This window comes from Pelophylax lessonae (assembly GCF_965119305.1).
Source record: "Pelophylax lessonae genome assembly, chromosome: 11".
NCBI classification, from domain to species: Eukaryota; Metazoa; Chordata; class Amphibia; order Anura; family Ranidae; genus Pelophylax; species Pelophylax lessonae.
This window is the reverse complement of record NC_138778.1, coordinates 203922289-203939401: the sequence shown is the minus strand read 5'-3', so window position 1 is coordinate 203939401 and position 17113 is coordinate 203922289. Positions and strand designations below refer to the sequence as shown.

The following is a 17113-nucleotide window of genomic DNA, read 5'->3' as shown; positions in this document are numbered from 1 at the left end:
GGATCTCAATCAGCATTTCAATTCATCCCAATAGAGTTCAGAAGGGTCGAAATCAGGACTGATGTTGGATGAGAAGATTTGGCTCAAAATCCTCATTTCAATTGATCCAAATTGCGTTCAGTAGGGTTGAGGTCAGGACTGACGTTGGATGAGAAGATCTGGATCTCGATCAGCATTCCAATTCATCCCAATGATGTTTAGTAGGGTTGAGGTCAGGACTGATGTTGAATGAGAAGATCTGGATCTCAGTCAACAATCCAATTCATCCCAATGGTGTTCAGTAGGGTTGAGGACAGGACTGATGTTCAATTAAAAAATCTGGATCTCAATCAGCATTCCAATTCATCCCAATAGTGTTCAGTAGAGTTGAGGTCAGGACTGATGTTGGATGAGAAGATCTGGATCTCAATCAGCATTCCAATTCATCCCAATAGTGTTCAGTAGGGTTGAGGTCAGGACTGATGATGGATGTATATATCTGGATCTCAATCAGCATTCCAATTCATCCCAATTGTGTTTTTTAGTAGGGTTGAGGTCAGGACTGATGTTCAATGAAAAAATCTGGATCTCAATCAGCATTCCAATTCATCCCAATGGTGTTCAGTAGGGTTGAGGTCAGGACTGATGTTGGATAAGAACATCTGGCTCACAACCCTCATCTCAATTGATCCAAAAGGCATTCAGTAGGCTTGAGGTCAGGACTGGTGTTGGGTGAGAAGATCTGGATTTCAATCAGCATTCCAAATCATCCCAAAGGAGTTCAGTAGGGTTGCGGTCAGGACTGTTGTCTGATGAGAAGACCTGGCTCTCAATTAGCATTCCAATTCATCCAAATTTTTTATAGTAGGGTTATTGAAATTTGTGAGGGCACTCCAGTTCCTCCACACAATGACCATAGTCATGATGGAACAAAAAATGACCTTCCCAAAAAAATGGAAATCCACAATTGTCTAAAACGTATTTGTATGCTGTAGCATAAACCGTTCCCTTCACTGGAGGCACCTGAACTTAATCATACCTTTGGCCTTAACCACTTGCCGACTGCCGCCCGACTATATACGGTGGCGGTCAGCCCCCCCCCCAGGCAAAGTGACGTACCGGTACGTCACTAGCCTGGGAGCGAATAGGGGGTGAGCACGCCCCGCCGGAGGCACGCTCCCGCCCCACTCGTACCCGAAGAAGCCGGCGCGTGTGACCTCACTCGCGTGTGACCTCAGTCACTCACGATCGTCGGGTGGAGAGGAAAGAATGACAGGCGGCTTTGTTTACATTAGCCGCCTGTCATTCTTCCCTGTGTAAAAGCACTGATCACTCGGTCCTGCTATCCAATCACAGTATGAAGCATGCCCCTAGGGACACACTTAACCCCTCCCTCTCCAATAAAGTTAACCCCTTCCCTGCCAGTGTAATTTTTACAGTAACAGTGCATATGTATAGCACTGATTACTGTAGTAATGTCACTCGTAACCCCAAAAGTATCAAAAATGTCAGTCAAGGGTCCGATCTGTCCGCCGCAATGTCGCAGTCCTGCAAAAAAAAAAAAAAAATCGCAGATCGCCGCTATTACTCGTTAAAAAAAAACCAATAAAAATGACAAAAATCTTTCCCTTAGTTAGTAAACGCAATAACTTTTGCGCAAACCAATCAAAATACGCTTTTTGCGATTTTTTTTTTACCAAACATATGTAGCAGAAAACAAATTGGCCTAAAATTTTAAAAAATTTTGATTTTTACATTTTTTTGGGGGGAATTTCATATAAAAAATGTGAAAAATATTGATATTTTTGCAAAATTGTCGCTCTTTTTTTGTTTATAGCGCATGATCAAAAAATCGCACAGGTGATCAAATACCACCAAAAGAAAGCTCTGTTTGTGGGGAAAAAAAGCCGTCAATTTCATTTGGGTACAGCATCGCACAACCGCGCAATTGTCCGTTAAATTCACGCAGTGCCGAATCGCAAAATAGGCCCTGGTCAGGAAGGGGGTAAAATCTTCCGGGGCTTAAGTGGTTAAAGCATAAAAGCCAAAACATCAATGACGAAAGAGTAATAGGCAAGGTTCAGTAACCCTCCCTGACCAAAGAGCCATCGCTAACTCTTCTGACTGCCTATTGTCCAGAGAGAATGATTTCCTTATTAAATACTTGTGACATTTTTGTTTGAAGATAGAAGAAAAATTTCCATATGAAATATCTATGTGGGCTGTGAGAGCTGGAAGTGTTAAGACGTATAAGACAAGTGCACTTGAAACACTCAGAGGCACTAATAACTTTTCCAGCAGCCGCCGCTCTGCGCAATAGAGAAATTAAGATTTGACATTTATAGAACTTTGATGTGAAGCTTTATTGTTCTATATTTGCTTCTCGTCTGTAGGAGGCTCTGAAATCAGCGGTGTTCTTCTTAGGGTTTGCTGGCCATGAGGTTTGCAGCGTGATATATCACAACCCAATATGTCATGTGAAAGAGGACCTGTCATTTCATTGCTGACTACTTCTTCTTCTATCAGTCTCTCTCTGTACCACCCTGCTACTGGCTAAAAGCCTAAAAGACAAGGCTTCTGTATCAAGATGGAGATGACTTGGGAAAGACGGATTTGGACACCTTGGCAGGGTGGTAATGTCAATGACAGTGAAGATGGTAAAACTCGCCTTCATGACCTTGCCCACTTTCTTGAAGTCACCCTCACAAGAATAAGGCAGCTGGGACTTTATACCCCCTCCCAAGAAAGATTGCGTGTTTCTACAAGTAGGGGGCACTGGTCTCCAAACTGCAGCCTGGGGGCGGGATGCAGCCCTTTACTTGCCTAATGGGTACTAATAGGTGGCACTGATAGGTAATGACAGGCAGCACTGATGGGCACTGATTGACATGGATTCACAGCACTATTGGGCACTGTGGGGGATGCACTGATAATCAGGAGAGGAATGCCAATAACTAGCAAATCCTGTTTGGACACAGCTGATCACGTGGTAAAGAGCCACTGTGATTGGCTCTTTACCATGATCTGTGATCGGCTGTGTGGGAAGGACACGCTCTTGGTGCACACAAAACTCTGCCTCTAATCAGGGCCCGAGTCCTGCAGGAACGCATAAAAATGTCATTCCAGTACTTTTTCCACAGCAGGAACGCCATTCCCGTTAGCAGCCCCATTCTGGTGCCCCCCCAACAGGATCCTGGTGTCACCTCCTGCTCTAGGATGGCGGCTCGGTAAGTCCAGATTGCGGATCCCCAAGCATCAGTGGGAAGAAAGGAGCAGGCACTAGAGGAAGCAGAGCCCATGCTTTCTGTATAGCACCGACTCCTGTAACATTGATGCTCTGGAATAATGGGTCGGGAACTAGCCAGCAGTACCCACTAACAGTACCCGCCATCAGTACCGACCAGCAGTACCCACCAACAGTACCCACCAACAGTAACCGCCAGCAGTACCCACCAAAAGTGCCCGCCATCAGTACCGACCAGCAGTACCCACCAACAGTACCCGCCAACAGTACCCACCAGCAGTACCCACCAACAGTACCCACCAACAGTAAAAGCCTCGGAGGACAGCCAGCAGCAGCCACCAGCTATACCCACCTGGGGGACAGCAGCATCCAGCGATGCCTGCAGGAATCCTGAGGAAAAAGTGAAGATTGAGGTCAGTTAAGGTCCAGGTAAACCGCAGTGCATCCGTGTGAAAGCAGCCTTAGGCCCCTTTCACATGATCGGTCCGATCGGGTCCGCCTGTCTGTTTTTCAGGTGGACCCAATCGGACCCTCTGATGTGTCAGTTTACACCCGCCTATCTCCAATCCGATCCAATTAAATATAACAGAAGGGGAATCTGTCCCCTACTGTCTGGGCGGATTTGATTTGAGGGCCCATAGAGTAGAGCGGGCTGTGCCTGTGTCTGCTCTGCATATGCTGAGTGGACATGGACCTGTCATCTGCCCGCTCCACTCATTGTGGCCAGGGACCGGTATGGGGTGTGGGCGTTAAAGCCCGTCCTCATTGCCGTTCCAGATACTGTATGCGTTATGTGGAAACCAACAGGTTAACATTTCAAAAGCCAATTTCAATATTTTTAAATCTGCAGCTTTCAATATAATAAACCCTGGTGATCCTGCCATGAAGGTCCTTGTTCAAGCACTTCCTGCTGTAGGGTGACAACGCTCTTGTTTGCTCCTGTGTTGTCACACTCTCACACATTTTTTCCAATGGAGACTACAAGTGGCTGTTTCACTACACATTACCCAGATATGGTTCATTGTTTTCACCACCATGAAACCTGCGCTGAGAAATGGCATGCCATTGATGGAGTGTAAGCCGACAGGAAGTGGCTGCAAAGAGGCTGCAGGAGATCAACAGCACTGAGCAGTAACAAAGGATGAAAAAAGCCGCACAGCGTATTTTATTAAGCAAACCAGCAACCGTTTATAATGCACACTACTTTGGGAAAGTAAATGTCAATCAATTAAGGTTTACATCCAAGTTAAACACTGCCAGTCATGCTAACCTAAAACATTTAAATATTTATCCGCCGAAGTTATTAGAAATGCATTAAACAGACAAACACTCCATTAATGTTTAGTAAATCTTTAACAGGCTCAGCGTAGCATATTATGAATGTTTCAGCAGAATTCTGCGCCGCTCACATCATCGCATTAAAAGATCATTAAGCAGAAATGACATCATTTTGGTAAAACAGTTTAAGTGTGATTTAATAGTTTCCCTGAATATAAAAAAAAAGAGAGCGTGTTTAAAGTAGAACCACAGACAAAAAAAAAACAACTCAGAACCCTTTATTTCTGTCTGTGTCCCCATTGGGGAGATTCCTGCCACTTCCTGTCCTGGTGACCACCTATGATGGGGACAGAAAGTAAGGGGAACTCTGCAAAGTGACATAGACCACAACAAAGCATGGCAGATATAACTCAACAAATGAGTGTTTTTTTTTTATGGCTGCCTATGTCCTCATTGGATAGATTACCCTTTATTTCCTTTCCCTGTGACCACCTATCACCAGGGCAGGGAGTGAGAGGAAATATCCTCGATGGTGAGAAAGACAGCTATATAAAACCTTTGTAGTCCATCCAAAATGTAAAAATTATGGTTTTTTTTAGCTGAAGGTTGCGCAACATGGAACAATAGTTTCCAACAGCTGATTTCCTGCTTAATAAAACCCATAGGAGAAAACTACCCATTGTCCATCAGCTTCATCATTTTACTATCAAAGGCAGATAACCCACACATCACCTTCCTTTAACCAAAAAAACATTTAATACACGACCAGAGCACTATGGGTTATCTAAAGAGACAGCACAGCAGATGCTGCTTGCTTTGCAGCTCCCTTTGTCTGACTGAAAGCTCCTTCTGAGCCAAGTGATGAGAGGAGGAGTTACTGCTATGATAGCTCATTTTAGTTTTGTCAATGGGCTTCTTTCTTAATGCGTGCAAAGGAGAGTAGACCCGCCATCTTCTGGCTGAATGCATAATAATGATAAGAAATATTTTATATCTAGCGAACGTAACCTCTTGTTGCCCATGCAACACATACACTATACTACTAAAAGTATTGGGACGTCTGCCTTTACACGCACATGAACTTCAATGGCATCCCAGTCTTAGTCTGTAGGGTTCAATATTGAGTTGGTCCACCCTTTGCAGCTATAACAGCTTCAACTCTTCTGGGAAGGCTGTCCACAAGGTTTAGGAGTGTGTCTATGGGAATGTTTGACCATTCTTCTAGAAGCACACTTGTGAGGTCAGGCACTGATGTTAAACAAGAAGTCCTGGCTCTCAGTCTCCACTCTAATTCATCCCAAAGGTGTTCTATCGGGTTGAGGTCAGGACTCTGTGCACATCAGTCAAGTTCCTCCACCCCAAACTCACTCATCCATGTCTTTATGGACCTTGCTTTGTGCACTGGTGCGCAGCCATGTTGGAACAGGAAGGGGCCATCCCCAAACTGGTCCCACAAAGTTGGGAGCATGAAATTGTCCAAAATGCTGACGCCTTAAGAGTTCCCTTCACTGGAACTAAGGGGCCAAGCCCAACCCCTGAAAAACAACCCCACACCTTAATCCCCCCCTCCACCAAATGATATGGACCAGTGCACAAAGCAAGGTCCATAAAGACATGGATGAGCGAGTTTGGGGTGGAAGAACTTGAATGGCCTGCATAGAGTCCTGACCTCAACCCGATAGAACACCTTTGAGATTAATTAGAGTGGAGACTGCAAACCAGGCCTTCTTATCCAACATCAGTGCCTGACCTTACAAATGCACTTCTGGAAGAATGGTCAAACATTCCCATAGACACACTCCTAAACCTTGTGGACATCCTTCTCAGAAGAGTTGAAGCTGTTATAGCTGCAAAGGGTGGGCCAACTCAATATTGAACCCTACGGACTAAGACTGGGATGCCATTGAAGTTCATGTGTGTGTAAAGGCAGGCGTCCCAATACTTTTGGTAATAAAGTGTATAAGCGGTGGGCAATAAGGGTTGGCTTTAATGGTCATATGCCACACATGTATCCATTGACGGCCAAGGTTTCTGTGCCGAGAGCGTGCCCACTGTGCATTTCCAGTACAGTGACCAAGCTGTCACAAACCACTCCCAGTCTCTAGCGATGATTGGTAGCCAGCAGGACCGGTGTAACGTGAGAATTACCTACCCCGTGAGAAAAACCTACCCTCGTCACTTCCTGCCAGGAACAGCTGAGCAGCGCAGCAGTGCGCATGCTCACAGCCCCGGATACCTAATGGAAGAGCTGAGGATAAGACTAGTGCGCATGCGCACTAGTAGGAAACGATCACGGTGTCCATGAAAAAAACCTACCCGCGCGGGGGTTACATTAAAACAGCTGTGCTGCACTATGAGTCATCTCCGCTGCTGTCACTGTCACTACCCTGATCTTGGCTAGTAAATATAAAAGCGGCACTAGGCTCCGTGATTTATCTTTTCATACAGCCGCCGCCGCTTTTATATTTACTATCCAAGATCAGGGTAGTGACCGGGACAGGAGCGGAGATGACTCATAGTGCAGCACAGCTGTTTTAATGTAACTGCTCGCGTTACACACACTGCCGTGAACCGGAAGTGAGGAGGGTAGGTTTTTCTCACGGGTAGGTAATTCTCACGGAACACCGGCTCCCAATCATGTGACCCCCCCTCGGACAGCCAATCACAGTTGTCCCATGATCAGCAGTCCTTCTTACTTCCCCCCCACAGGCATAAAGACCCAGTTAAAGGGACACCTAGGCTGGCTGGGAAGGGGTTGAATAAAGGGGGGGGAAACTACAATTTATATTTTTTAAAGACCTTACAATAGCAAACAAGAAATAAAATATGTACAAAACTGTTATACATACACTTTATAGCTGAATTCTGTGCCAAATTTTTATTTTTTTTTACCCCCCCTTGTTGGAAGTTTAAAAAAATAAATAAATCTGTGGCTGCAACACTCACCTTCAATCTGGAGTTCGCTCATGCAATACTCCTTCTCAGGCACAAGGTGTCCTCGATCTTCTGGGTTAAACGACACCCAGGGTCACCCATACTGTAAGACTGAGGACAGACAGAGTGCAGGGTACCATGGCTGGAAGTGGGGGCTTTAGGGGATGGAGGAAGGCCTGTTTGGGGGGGGGGTGGGGGCCTTGGAGCTTAAGGTCATTGCATTTATTTCCCCACATGTCAATGAGAACGCACGGCAAACACATCTCAAAAGCCCTATGTAGTTCTTAGAGGAAACATGGCCAGGGAAAAAGCATTGCATTTACTATAAGATTCACCAAAGCTCTACCGCCATTTAAATGATGTAAAGACAGAGTGCCGGTGCTCAGGCCAACCAGTCCACTGTAGATAAATGCAACAAAAAGTCGGCAAGCCGGTGCTTCTTCTTAAAAGATCCTTTATTTATGCACAACAGCAAATACAATGTCCATAGATGCTAACATGTTTCGGCCTCAGCCTTGCTCATAGACATGAGGCCATGAGGAAGGCTGAGGCCGAAACGTGTTAGCATCTATGGACATTGTATTTGCTGTAGTGCATCAAAAAAGGATCTTTTAAGAAGAAGCACCGACTTGCTGGCTTTTTGTTGGATTTATCTATACTAGGCACTCTTCACTCCCCAATATCTAGAAGTTGCCATTACTAGACTCCTGAAAATGCTAGTTACCTGGCAGTCATGCATGATCCACCTACTTGGGTACTTTCTGAGTCGTCATTTTGGAATCAGCATGAAGCCAGGGAGGGCATAGCAGAGCTGGAACCTTTCTCAAGCTCAGTGCTCACAGCCACATGCTTGCCTTTTCAGATAGCGAAGCCTTCCATACATTTAACCACTTGCCGACCGCCACAAGTACATTTACTGCGGCGGTCAGCCCCTCCTGGGCAAAGTGACGTATATATACGTCCCTCGCCCACGAGCCAATAGGGGGCGAGCGTGCGCCGCCGGAGGCGCACTCCCGCCCCCGCTCGTTTCCTGACATGTCCGCGCGTGTGACCGGCGGACCCGATGTCCGCCGGTCACTCGCGATCGTCCGCTGCAGAGGGAGAAAGGCAGGCAGCTGATGTAAACAAAGCCGCCTGTCATTCTCCCTGGTGTAACTGCAGAGATCATATGATCCTGCTATGTAGGATCGTATGTCTCTGTGGTTACATGAAAAGCCACACCCCTTTACAGTTAGAAGCACGCCCCTAGGGACACATTTAACCCCTGCATCTCCAATAAAGTTAACCCCTTCCCTGCCAGTGCCATTTTTACAGTAACAGTGCATATGTATAGCACTGATTACTGTAGTAATGTCACTGGTACCCCCAAAAGTGTCAAAAATGTCAGTCAAGGGTCCGATCTGTCTGCCGCAATGTCGCAGTCCCGCAAAAAAAAAAAATCGCAGATCGCCGCCATTACTCGTTAAAAAAAAAAAACAATAAAAATTAAAACAATCTTTCCCTTGGTTAGTAAACGCAATAACTTTTGCGCAAACCAAACAAAATACGCTTATTGTGATTTTTTTTACCAAACATATGTAGCAGAAAACAAATTGGCCTAAAATGTTAAAAAATTTTGATTTTTACATTTTTTTGGGGGAATTTCATATAAAAAAATGGGAAAAATATTGTTATTTTTTCAAAATTGTCGCTCTTTTTTTGTTTATAGCGCAAAAAGTAAAAATCGCACAGGTGATCAAATACCACCAAAAGAAAGCCCTGTTTGTGGGAAAAAAAGGATGTCAATTTAATTTGGGTACAGCGTCGCACGACCGCGCAATTGTCCATTAAATTCACTCAGTGCCGAATCGCAAAATACCCCCTGGTCTTTGAGCAGCCAAATCCTCCGGGGCTTAAGTGGTTAATATTCTGTAGATGGGTGAATTTCAGCCCCATTCATGACTTTATTGCCAGAGGATAAAAAGTCCAGGCCTAAAAGTGCAGAGAAGTGCTAGAAAGAAGCGAATGTAGGAGCCGCCCCGGGAGACTCACGCCGGTTACCGCAACAATGTCAGCGAAGGTGGACGGAGCCCTCTGAGCCACCATGTCCGGTAATTGGCACCAGTGACAGAATAATAATTATCGGCGCAGAGGTCAGGCGGCACAAACTGGAACAAATAACAGCAACAGAGGAGCAGCCGGCCAGATGTCACCGCCAACTTTGGGCAAAAACGCCTCTGCCCCCCCCACGCTCGGCGGATCTGCCATTAAGAATGACATTCCGGGGCTCTGTAATTAACACTAATTGGCCGATCTGCCCTGACTAAAGACTTTCCCTCGCACACATGGCATTTCTGCAAGAGCGAGGACAAACCCAGCTGACAGCCGAGGGCACCACTCCGGCAGCACCGTGGCAGCGCCAATCATTCGGACAGAACAGGCACCGGGCGGCTGTGACTGCGTGGTTCCTTATTCTGATCTTGGCACTTACAGGTGGTAAAGTTTCCCGTCAGATGGAGAAAAGTCTTCATCCCGCTGTGTGACATGGCCAGGGTGACGTTATACAGAGTCTGAGAGATCAGGGACTTTAGGTTCACCGAGGAGCTGCCACCAGGGATTTCCACCTGAAAGGAGACAACGGGGGGGCACAATCAGATACAACGGCAAAAAGAAGAGCTCACGCACTTTACTATTTTAGTCAGATGTAACACTTATGGGCCAATTAAAAATCAAACATGTGCAGGTAACCCCCGATTTAAAGGGAGCTTAGTATGGTTTTTGGGGCAATTACTATTGAAGTGAAGGTGAAGCGAGAGCAGAAAGGAGAGGAGAAGAGCAGAGGAGAGGAGATAGGAAAGGAGCAGACATAAGAGAGGCTGACAGGAGAGGAGCAAAAAAGACAGGAGTGAAGGAGAAGAGCAGAGGAGCAGAGAGGAGATATAGGGGGAGAGGAGATAGGAGAGGAGCAGACATAAGAGAGGCTGACAGGAGAGGAGCAAAAAAGACAGGAGTGAAGGAGAAGAGTAGAGGAGCGGAGAGGAGCAGAGAGGAGATATAGGGGGAGAGGAGATAAAGAGAGGAGCAGACAATAGAGAAGCTGACAGGAGAGGAGCAAAAAAGACAGGAGTGAAGGAGAAGAGCAGAAGAGCAGAGAGGAGATCTGAGAGGAGAGGAGCAGAGAGGAGATATAGGGAGAGAGGAGATAGTAGAGGAGCAGAAAAGACAGGCGTGAAGGAGAAGAGCAGAGGAGCAGAAAGGAGATGTGAGAGGAGATAGGAGAGGAAACAGACAGAAGAGAAGCTGACAGGAGAGGAACAGAAAATACAGACGTGAAGGAGAACAGCAGAGGAGCAGAGTGGAGATATGAGAGGAGAGGAGATAGGAGAGGAGCAGAAAAGACAGAAGTGAAGGAGAAGAGCAGAGGAGCAGAGATAAGATATAAGAGGAGAGGAGATAGGAGAGGAACAGACAATAGAGAAGCTGACAGGAGGAGCAGAAAAGATATGAGAGAAGCAGAGAGGAGAGAAGATGATAAGCGAGGGGCAGAAAGGAGAAGAGTGGAGTAGACTAGCAAAGGAGCAGAGAGGAGAGAAGATGATAGGCGTGAAGTAGAAAGGAGAAGAGAAGAATAGCAGAGAGGGGATGAGCAGGGAGAGGAGAAGAGAAGATAATAGGAGAGAAGCAGACAGGAGGGGAGGGGAGGAGAATAGCAGAAAGGAGAGGAGGAGAGAAGAATAGCAGAGGGGTGAGGAGGTAGGAGAGGAGGGAAAAAGAACAGAAAAGCGTAGAGGAGCAGACAGGAGAGAAGATGACAGAAGAGGAGCAGAAAGAAGAGGAGGGGAGGAGAATAGTAGTGCAGTGAAGAGGAGATAGGAGAGAAGCAGAGAGGAGTGGATGATAGGAGAGGAGCAGAAAGAGGAGGAGGGGAGGAGAAAAGCAGTGCAGCAGAGGGGAGAGGAGATAGGAGATAAGCGGAGAGGAGTGTATGATAGGAGAGGAGCAGAAAGAGGAGGAGGGGAGGAGAAAAGCAGTGCAGCAGAGGGGAGAGGAGATAGGAGAGAAGCAGAGAGGAGTGGATGATAGGAGAGGAGGAGAAAGAGGAGGAGGGGAGGAGAAAAGCAGTGCAGCAGAGGGGAGAGGAGATAGGAGAGAAGTGTATGAAAGGGGAGAAGCAGAAAGAGGAGGAGAAAAGCAATGCAGCAGAGGGGAGAGGAGATAGGAGAGAAGCGGAGAGGAGTGTATGAAAGGAGAGAAGCAGAAAGAGGAGGAGGGGAGGAGAATAGCAGAAGAGCAGAGAGGGGAGGAAATGGGAGAGGAGCAGAGAGGAAATATGATGAAAGGAGGGGGGCAGAAAGTAGAGGAGGGGAGGAGAATAGAAGAAGCACAGCAGAGAGGAGATGGGGAGAGCAGAAGGAAGGAGAGAATATGAAAGCAAAGGATGGGAGGAGAATTTTAGAGGAGCGGAGAGAACAGGAGGACAGCAGATATGAGTGGAGAGGAACAGAGAGAAGAGGAGGGGAGAAGAAAAGCAAACAAGTAGAGAGGAGAGGAGAATAGTAGAGAAGCAGATAGGAGTGGAGAGAAAAAGAGGGAAAGAGCAGATAGCAGGGAAGATTAAAAGGAATGGGAAGGGCAGATGTACAAGGGGAAGAAGAGAGGAGTGGAGAGAAGAAGGAGAAGGGAGAGAAGTGGGAAGGAGAAGAGGATAGCAGAGAAGTGGAGAGGAGAAGAATATAGCAGAGAAGTGGAAAGGAGAAGAGGATAGCAGAGAAGTGGGGAGGAGAAGAGGATAGCAGAGAAGTGGGGAGGAGAATATTGAGTAGAGGAGTAAATACAAGAGGAGAAGAAAAAACAGAAGATGATAGAAGGGCACACTGGACATAGGAGGGAATGAGAAGGTAGGTGAGGAGGTTGAGAAGCAGATTAGAAAGGAGCAGGCAGAAGCCAACTGGAGCAGACTGAAGAAGGGAAGAGAAGATGTGGGAGGAGAGGGAAGAATAGAGAACAGAGAAGAAGAGAGGAGAGGAGCAGATAGGTAAAGAGAGGAGCAGAGAGGCAGTGGCGTCGCAATGGGGGTGCGGACTGCACCCTGGTGACACCCGCCAGAGGGGTGACACCTTTAAATAGGAAGTGTGTAATGTTCCGGTACCTCTGGTACCCTTGTCTCCATATTTCTCCTCTCCTAATTGTGTCCCATCTTGTGTAACAAGGGACGCATATACCTTTAAGACCGGATGACATCATTGCCGAGCGCCGCTATGAGCGGCTATTTCAATCGCCGGTTTGCTCTCACTCATCGCTCGTTCAAACCCACATGTTCATCGCACCTACGCCTGAGAAGTCGGAGCTGCTGACATACCTTCCTTGCTGAACTGAAGCCGGAAACCTCGCTGGTGATCCGTATCTCGCTACGGGATCACCCCTCTCCAACGGACACTGTTATTCCTAAACCTATCTAAGTGATAAGTACCCCGCAGGGGATTCTTGCTAACCAATCTCCTATTGTCATCTACTGCAATTACCAAGACTATCTGTATCTATCTATTCACTATCATCTGCATAGACTGTTAGCTCTTGGGACTACCTTCAACTATCCTTGCACTAGGTTACTCTGTCTAAGTATACTCCATCTGTGTCCTCTTACCATCTGCACTATACTTGACATCAGAACCTATCTGCTTTACCATCACCTGCAACTCTCCTAATACTACTTCTAGTGCTCACCATACAATAGCCTGTCTCTCATCTATATATCCTCATATACTCTATCCCTCCATTAAACATCTATCAATATATATATAGTATATAACAGGCTGTGCACGGTGATGAAGTCCTGAGAGTTGGATATGTTGTTCAACAGATTCTCTACAAGGCTACTGAGTGTAATAATTCTGCAGCTGTAAATCCATCCACAAACAAAAACGCATGAACGTTACGAAGTGATATCCAACCTCGATGGTGTCACCCCAATCCATGACAGTGCATGGATCGGTGTGCTGGCACCAATCACATCATTTACAGGGGCCAGTTTTAGGTGCGCACCGTGACCTTGTGCTGCCCCTGCAGGGCACTGTGGCAGGCTAGACAGGAGAGAGCCCGATGCGCTAGCCTGCCCAGTGTCTACCCCATCACTTCACAGCGGCAGGACAGAGCACTGTGGCAGGACTAACTGGGGGAGAAGTGAACACTTAAAATAAATTACCGGCCTGCTCAGAGCACAAAAGTTTAAACTTTGAGTTGTATTTTTCTTTAATGATATTGTTATTTAAACTTGCTAGTTGCTTGATAGTTGTTAACGGAACTACTATTGCCATTACAGTATATGCAGTGTTATATGGGAAAAAAATGACTGGGGGAGGGGGGGTGACACCATGTTTATCTTTCAAAGATTTTTATTGAAAAATAATAGACAAGAGTACAAGCATCAAGGACATAAGAACACAAACTTGCATTTCAAGAGACCCTAGGCAAACAACCGAACGGTAGCAGTCAAACATTAAACAGTTAGGATATACATTGAAAATCCAATGGCAGCTTCATAAAAAAAGGAAAAAAGGGAAGAACCCGGAGGGATCCTCCCACCCCAAAGGAGGCCCCATTGGGAACTAAGACTGTCTCCCCGAGGGCGGGATAGGGAACCCCCCCCCCCCCTCCCTAGTTAAGCTGCTTGAAACATAGAAGGGGGAGTGACACCATGTTTTACTGCTCCAGGTGACACTAACCCTAGTGACGCCACTGCAGAGAGGTTAGAAAAAAGGAGAGAAGAGGAGCAGAAGTTGAGAGAAACAGAGAGGAGCAAAGAAGAGAGGAGAGGAGCAGAGAAAAGAGGAGCAGAAAGGAGAGGAGTGGAGAGGGGGAAGCACAAAGGGGATGATTCGAGAGGGGAAGAGCAAAGATAAGAAAAGTGGAGAGAAGCAGAGAGGCTAAGAGAGAAGTAGAAAGGAGAGGAACAGAGATAAGAGGAGACAAGAAGAGAGCATAAGAGTAAGGAGAGGAACAGAGAAGAGAGGCGCAAAGGAGCAAAGATTTGAGAGAAGAGAGGAGCAGGGAGGTAAGGAGACAAGCAGAGAGGAAAGAAGGGGAGCAGTGGGGTGATACGAGAAGCGTAGGGAAGAGGGGCAGAGAGATGACAGAAATGAGAGGAACAGAAAGGAGAGGTGAAAAGAAGAGAAGCAAAGAGATCACAAGAAAAGCAGAGAGAAGTGCAGAAAAGAGTGGAGAGGAGCGGAGAGGTAAGTAGAGAAGTACAGAACAGAGGAGAGGAGTAGAGTAGAGAGGAGAGGAGCAGAAAAGAGCGAAGCAGACACGATGATGGAACAAGATGGAAATTAGGAAAGGCGAGGAAAGACTGCTCCTCTCCTGGGACTACTGTGAGCTGCACCATCCATTGATGGCAATGTAAGATGTAGGCAGCCAGTAGAAGAACACTGGTAGATAAAGCCAAAAGGTCATAGTAAGTAAAAAAATAAGACAAAAAGGGGGAAAGAAACCTCATTCCATATAACAGAGGAATCAGTAAAAATAATTCTAGGTGGATACATGAAGGATCTGACATGCACATTAAACACTGAACCCAGCAGAGGAATATATTGTGCTGGAAGGAGTTGAAGCGAAGGATTCCATCTGGAAGGAGAAGCGGGGATCACCCTTCACCTCCAGAAGCTGGGTGACTCACAATGTGAGCGGTGCCACCTCCGGGGGTGGATAATTCCATGAGCGGGGATTACATGGGGTTCTCATATCATCTCCTTTACTTGAAGGGGACTCCCTGTCACTTGATTTAGCATCATTTAAATAAAGATGACAGCCTTCCACTCAGGCAGAAATCCAGAATAAATGTGATCCTCTATAAATGCAGCAAAGCACTATTTATATAAAAAGGCTGCGAGGCATAAACAGTCTGTGGAACAAAAGGGTTTTGGGTGCCTTTAGGCTTCTATCTGCCATCCACACCTACAGGGATTAGCATTTTTGTTCCTATGCGTGGCCACTCAGTCATGGCTGTGTTTGCCTGAACCAGGAAAATAAACACTGCCCCCCATTCTAGAGGGCAAAATTACGCCAACACTCACCTCTTTAGCAATGGCATTGCTTGCGTCAGATGTGTACGAGATGTGCTGGATCGTTCCAAAAGGTGGCGCCACCTCCCAGTACACAGTGACACTACTGTGAGTGACATTGGTGAACCGTAGACTGTGCCGTGTGGACTCTGCAAGACAAAAGGCATGACAAGCCCTAAAACATCCTTTCCAAACAAAAAAAAATAGGCTTACAATTCATATATGACAAGTAGATAGCAGTGGAAAAATCAACCTTTTAGACCCCGTTCACACTGGGGCGAGCTGTCAGGCGACCTGGTCGCCTGACAGGTCGCCTGCCATAGAGAAGTTGTGGACCCATTCTAATAGGAGCGACACAAGTCGCTCCGACTTAGAAAAAGGGTCCGGAGCTTCTTTGGGGCGACCCGGAGCGACCTGCATTGACTTCAATGATATGAAGTCCGTGCCGGCCGCTCCGAGGTTGCGGTGCGAGCTGCGCACCGCGACCTGTGAGGTCGCCCCGGCAAGTAGCATCGCCCCAGTGTGAACGGGGTCTAATGGTTCTTTCGCTGACTCCAGCAGAAGCAAAACTTTATGTAATTGGGAAAAATTGCTGACAGGTTCTCTTTAATATCACCATTAATTCTTAAAGCTGGGTAGGATGTAGTCAGCACTTACCGGTGATCTGCTGTATGGTGACCGGGTCACTGGTCTCCTCTCCAGCTGCAGCTACCACAGTCACGCTATATGTGGTATTTGGGGACAAGCCAGAGATGAGGACCTTTGTGTCTCCTGCTTTAATCTGCAAAGAAAACATTAGGAGTGAAGTTGCTTGTGCAGGCATCCTTACATTTTTGGAGTCACCTCTTTACCTCTTTCACCTCATCCCCATGGCCAGCCTCCACTGAGTAGGTCACTATATAGTAAGAGGCACCTTCCGATGGCTGCCAGTGGACTTCAAAGGACGAATTGGTGACTTGGTCTACTGAGAGCTCACGGGGAGCAGACAGCGGTACTACAAGAGAGAAGGGAACATACTGAGAATGGCGGGGTGACACACAGTAGGTCATCACATATGAAGTATCCACGGTCATCTATTTACAGGTAGAGGTGATTCCACGGAGTCCGGAGCCCACGCCACTGACATAGATGGGGAAGACGGAGACCAGGTAGTCGGTACGGGCGGTTAGGTTTTTAAGGACGGCAGAGGTGGAATCTCCTTCCAAGACCACCTGTAAAGGAGAGACAGGATGCACCATGGAATGCCAAGTACAGATGTAAAGAAAACAGGAGATACTAAATGCAAGCGCACACAAAGGTTATTATTTATTTATTTATGGAGCTTGGTGGGCTGGGTCAGACCCTGACTTCTTATAGGTCTTGGGTACTCAACAGTGAGATCCTATGGTTGACTCTGTTCCTGTCCATCTGGGGGTTTTGGGCTTCCCCATGCACTCCATTGTGCGCCACGGCTCCTCCTCCTCCTCTCTCCATAATATACAATAAATATAATATTCTAAAAAGATGGTGGGAACCCTTCATAATAGACACAGCAGGTGAGCAGACCAAGGAGCTCAGCACAGGGATGGTGGGAGCTCCTCATATTGGACACAACAGGTGTACAGACCCGGGAACTCCGCACAGGGATGGTGAGAACCCC

The 17113-nt window shown here is 46.8% G+C and overlaps 1 protein-coding gene across 1 annotated transcript in view; it reads right to left on the bottom strand.

The window, feature by feature from the left end:
- Positions 1-17113, bottom strand: part of COL20A1 (collagen type XX alpha 1 chain) — a 201261-nt gene that overhangs the window by 133094 nt on the left and 51054 nt on the right. The window contains exons 12-16 of the mRNA XM_082272732.1: positions 16556-16685; positions 16326-16468; positions 16132-16255; positions 15487-15623; positions 9906-10038 (exon numbers count right to left, since the gene is read on the bottom strand). Of these exons, the coding sequence (XP_082128858.1) occupies positions 9906-10038; positions 15487-15623; positions 16132-16255; positions 16326-16468; positions 16556-16685 (667 nt within the window). The remainder of the gene's footprint in view (positions 1-9905; positions 10039-15486; positions 15624-16131; positions 16256-16325; positions 16469-16555; positions 16686-17113) is intronic.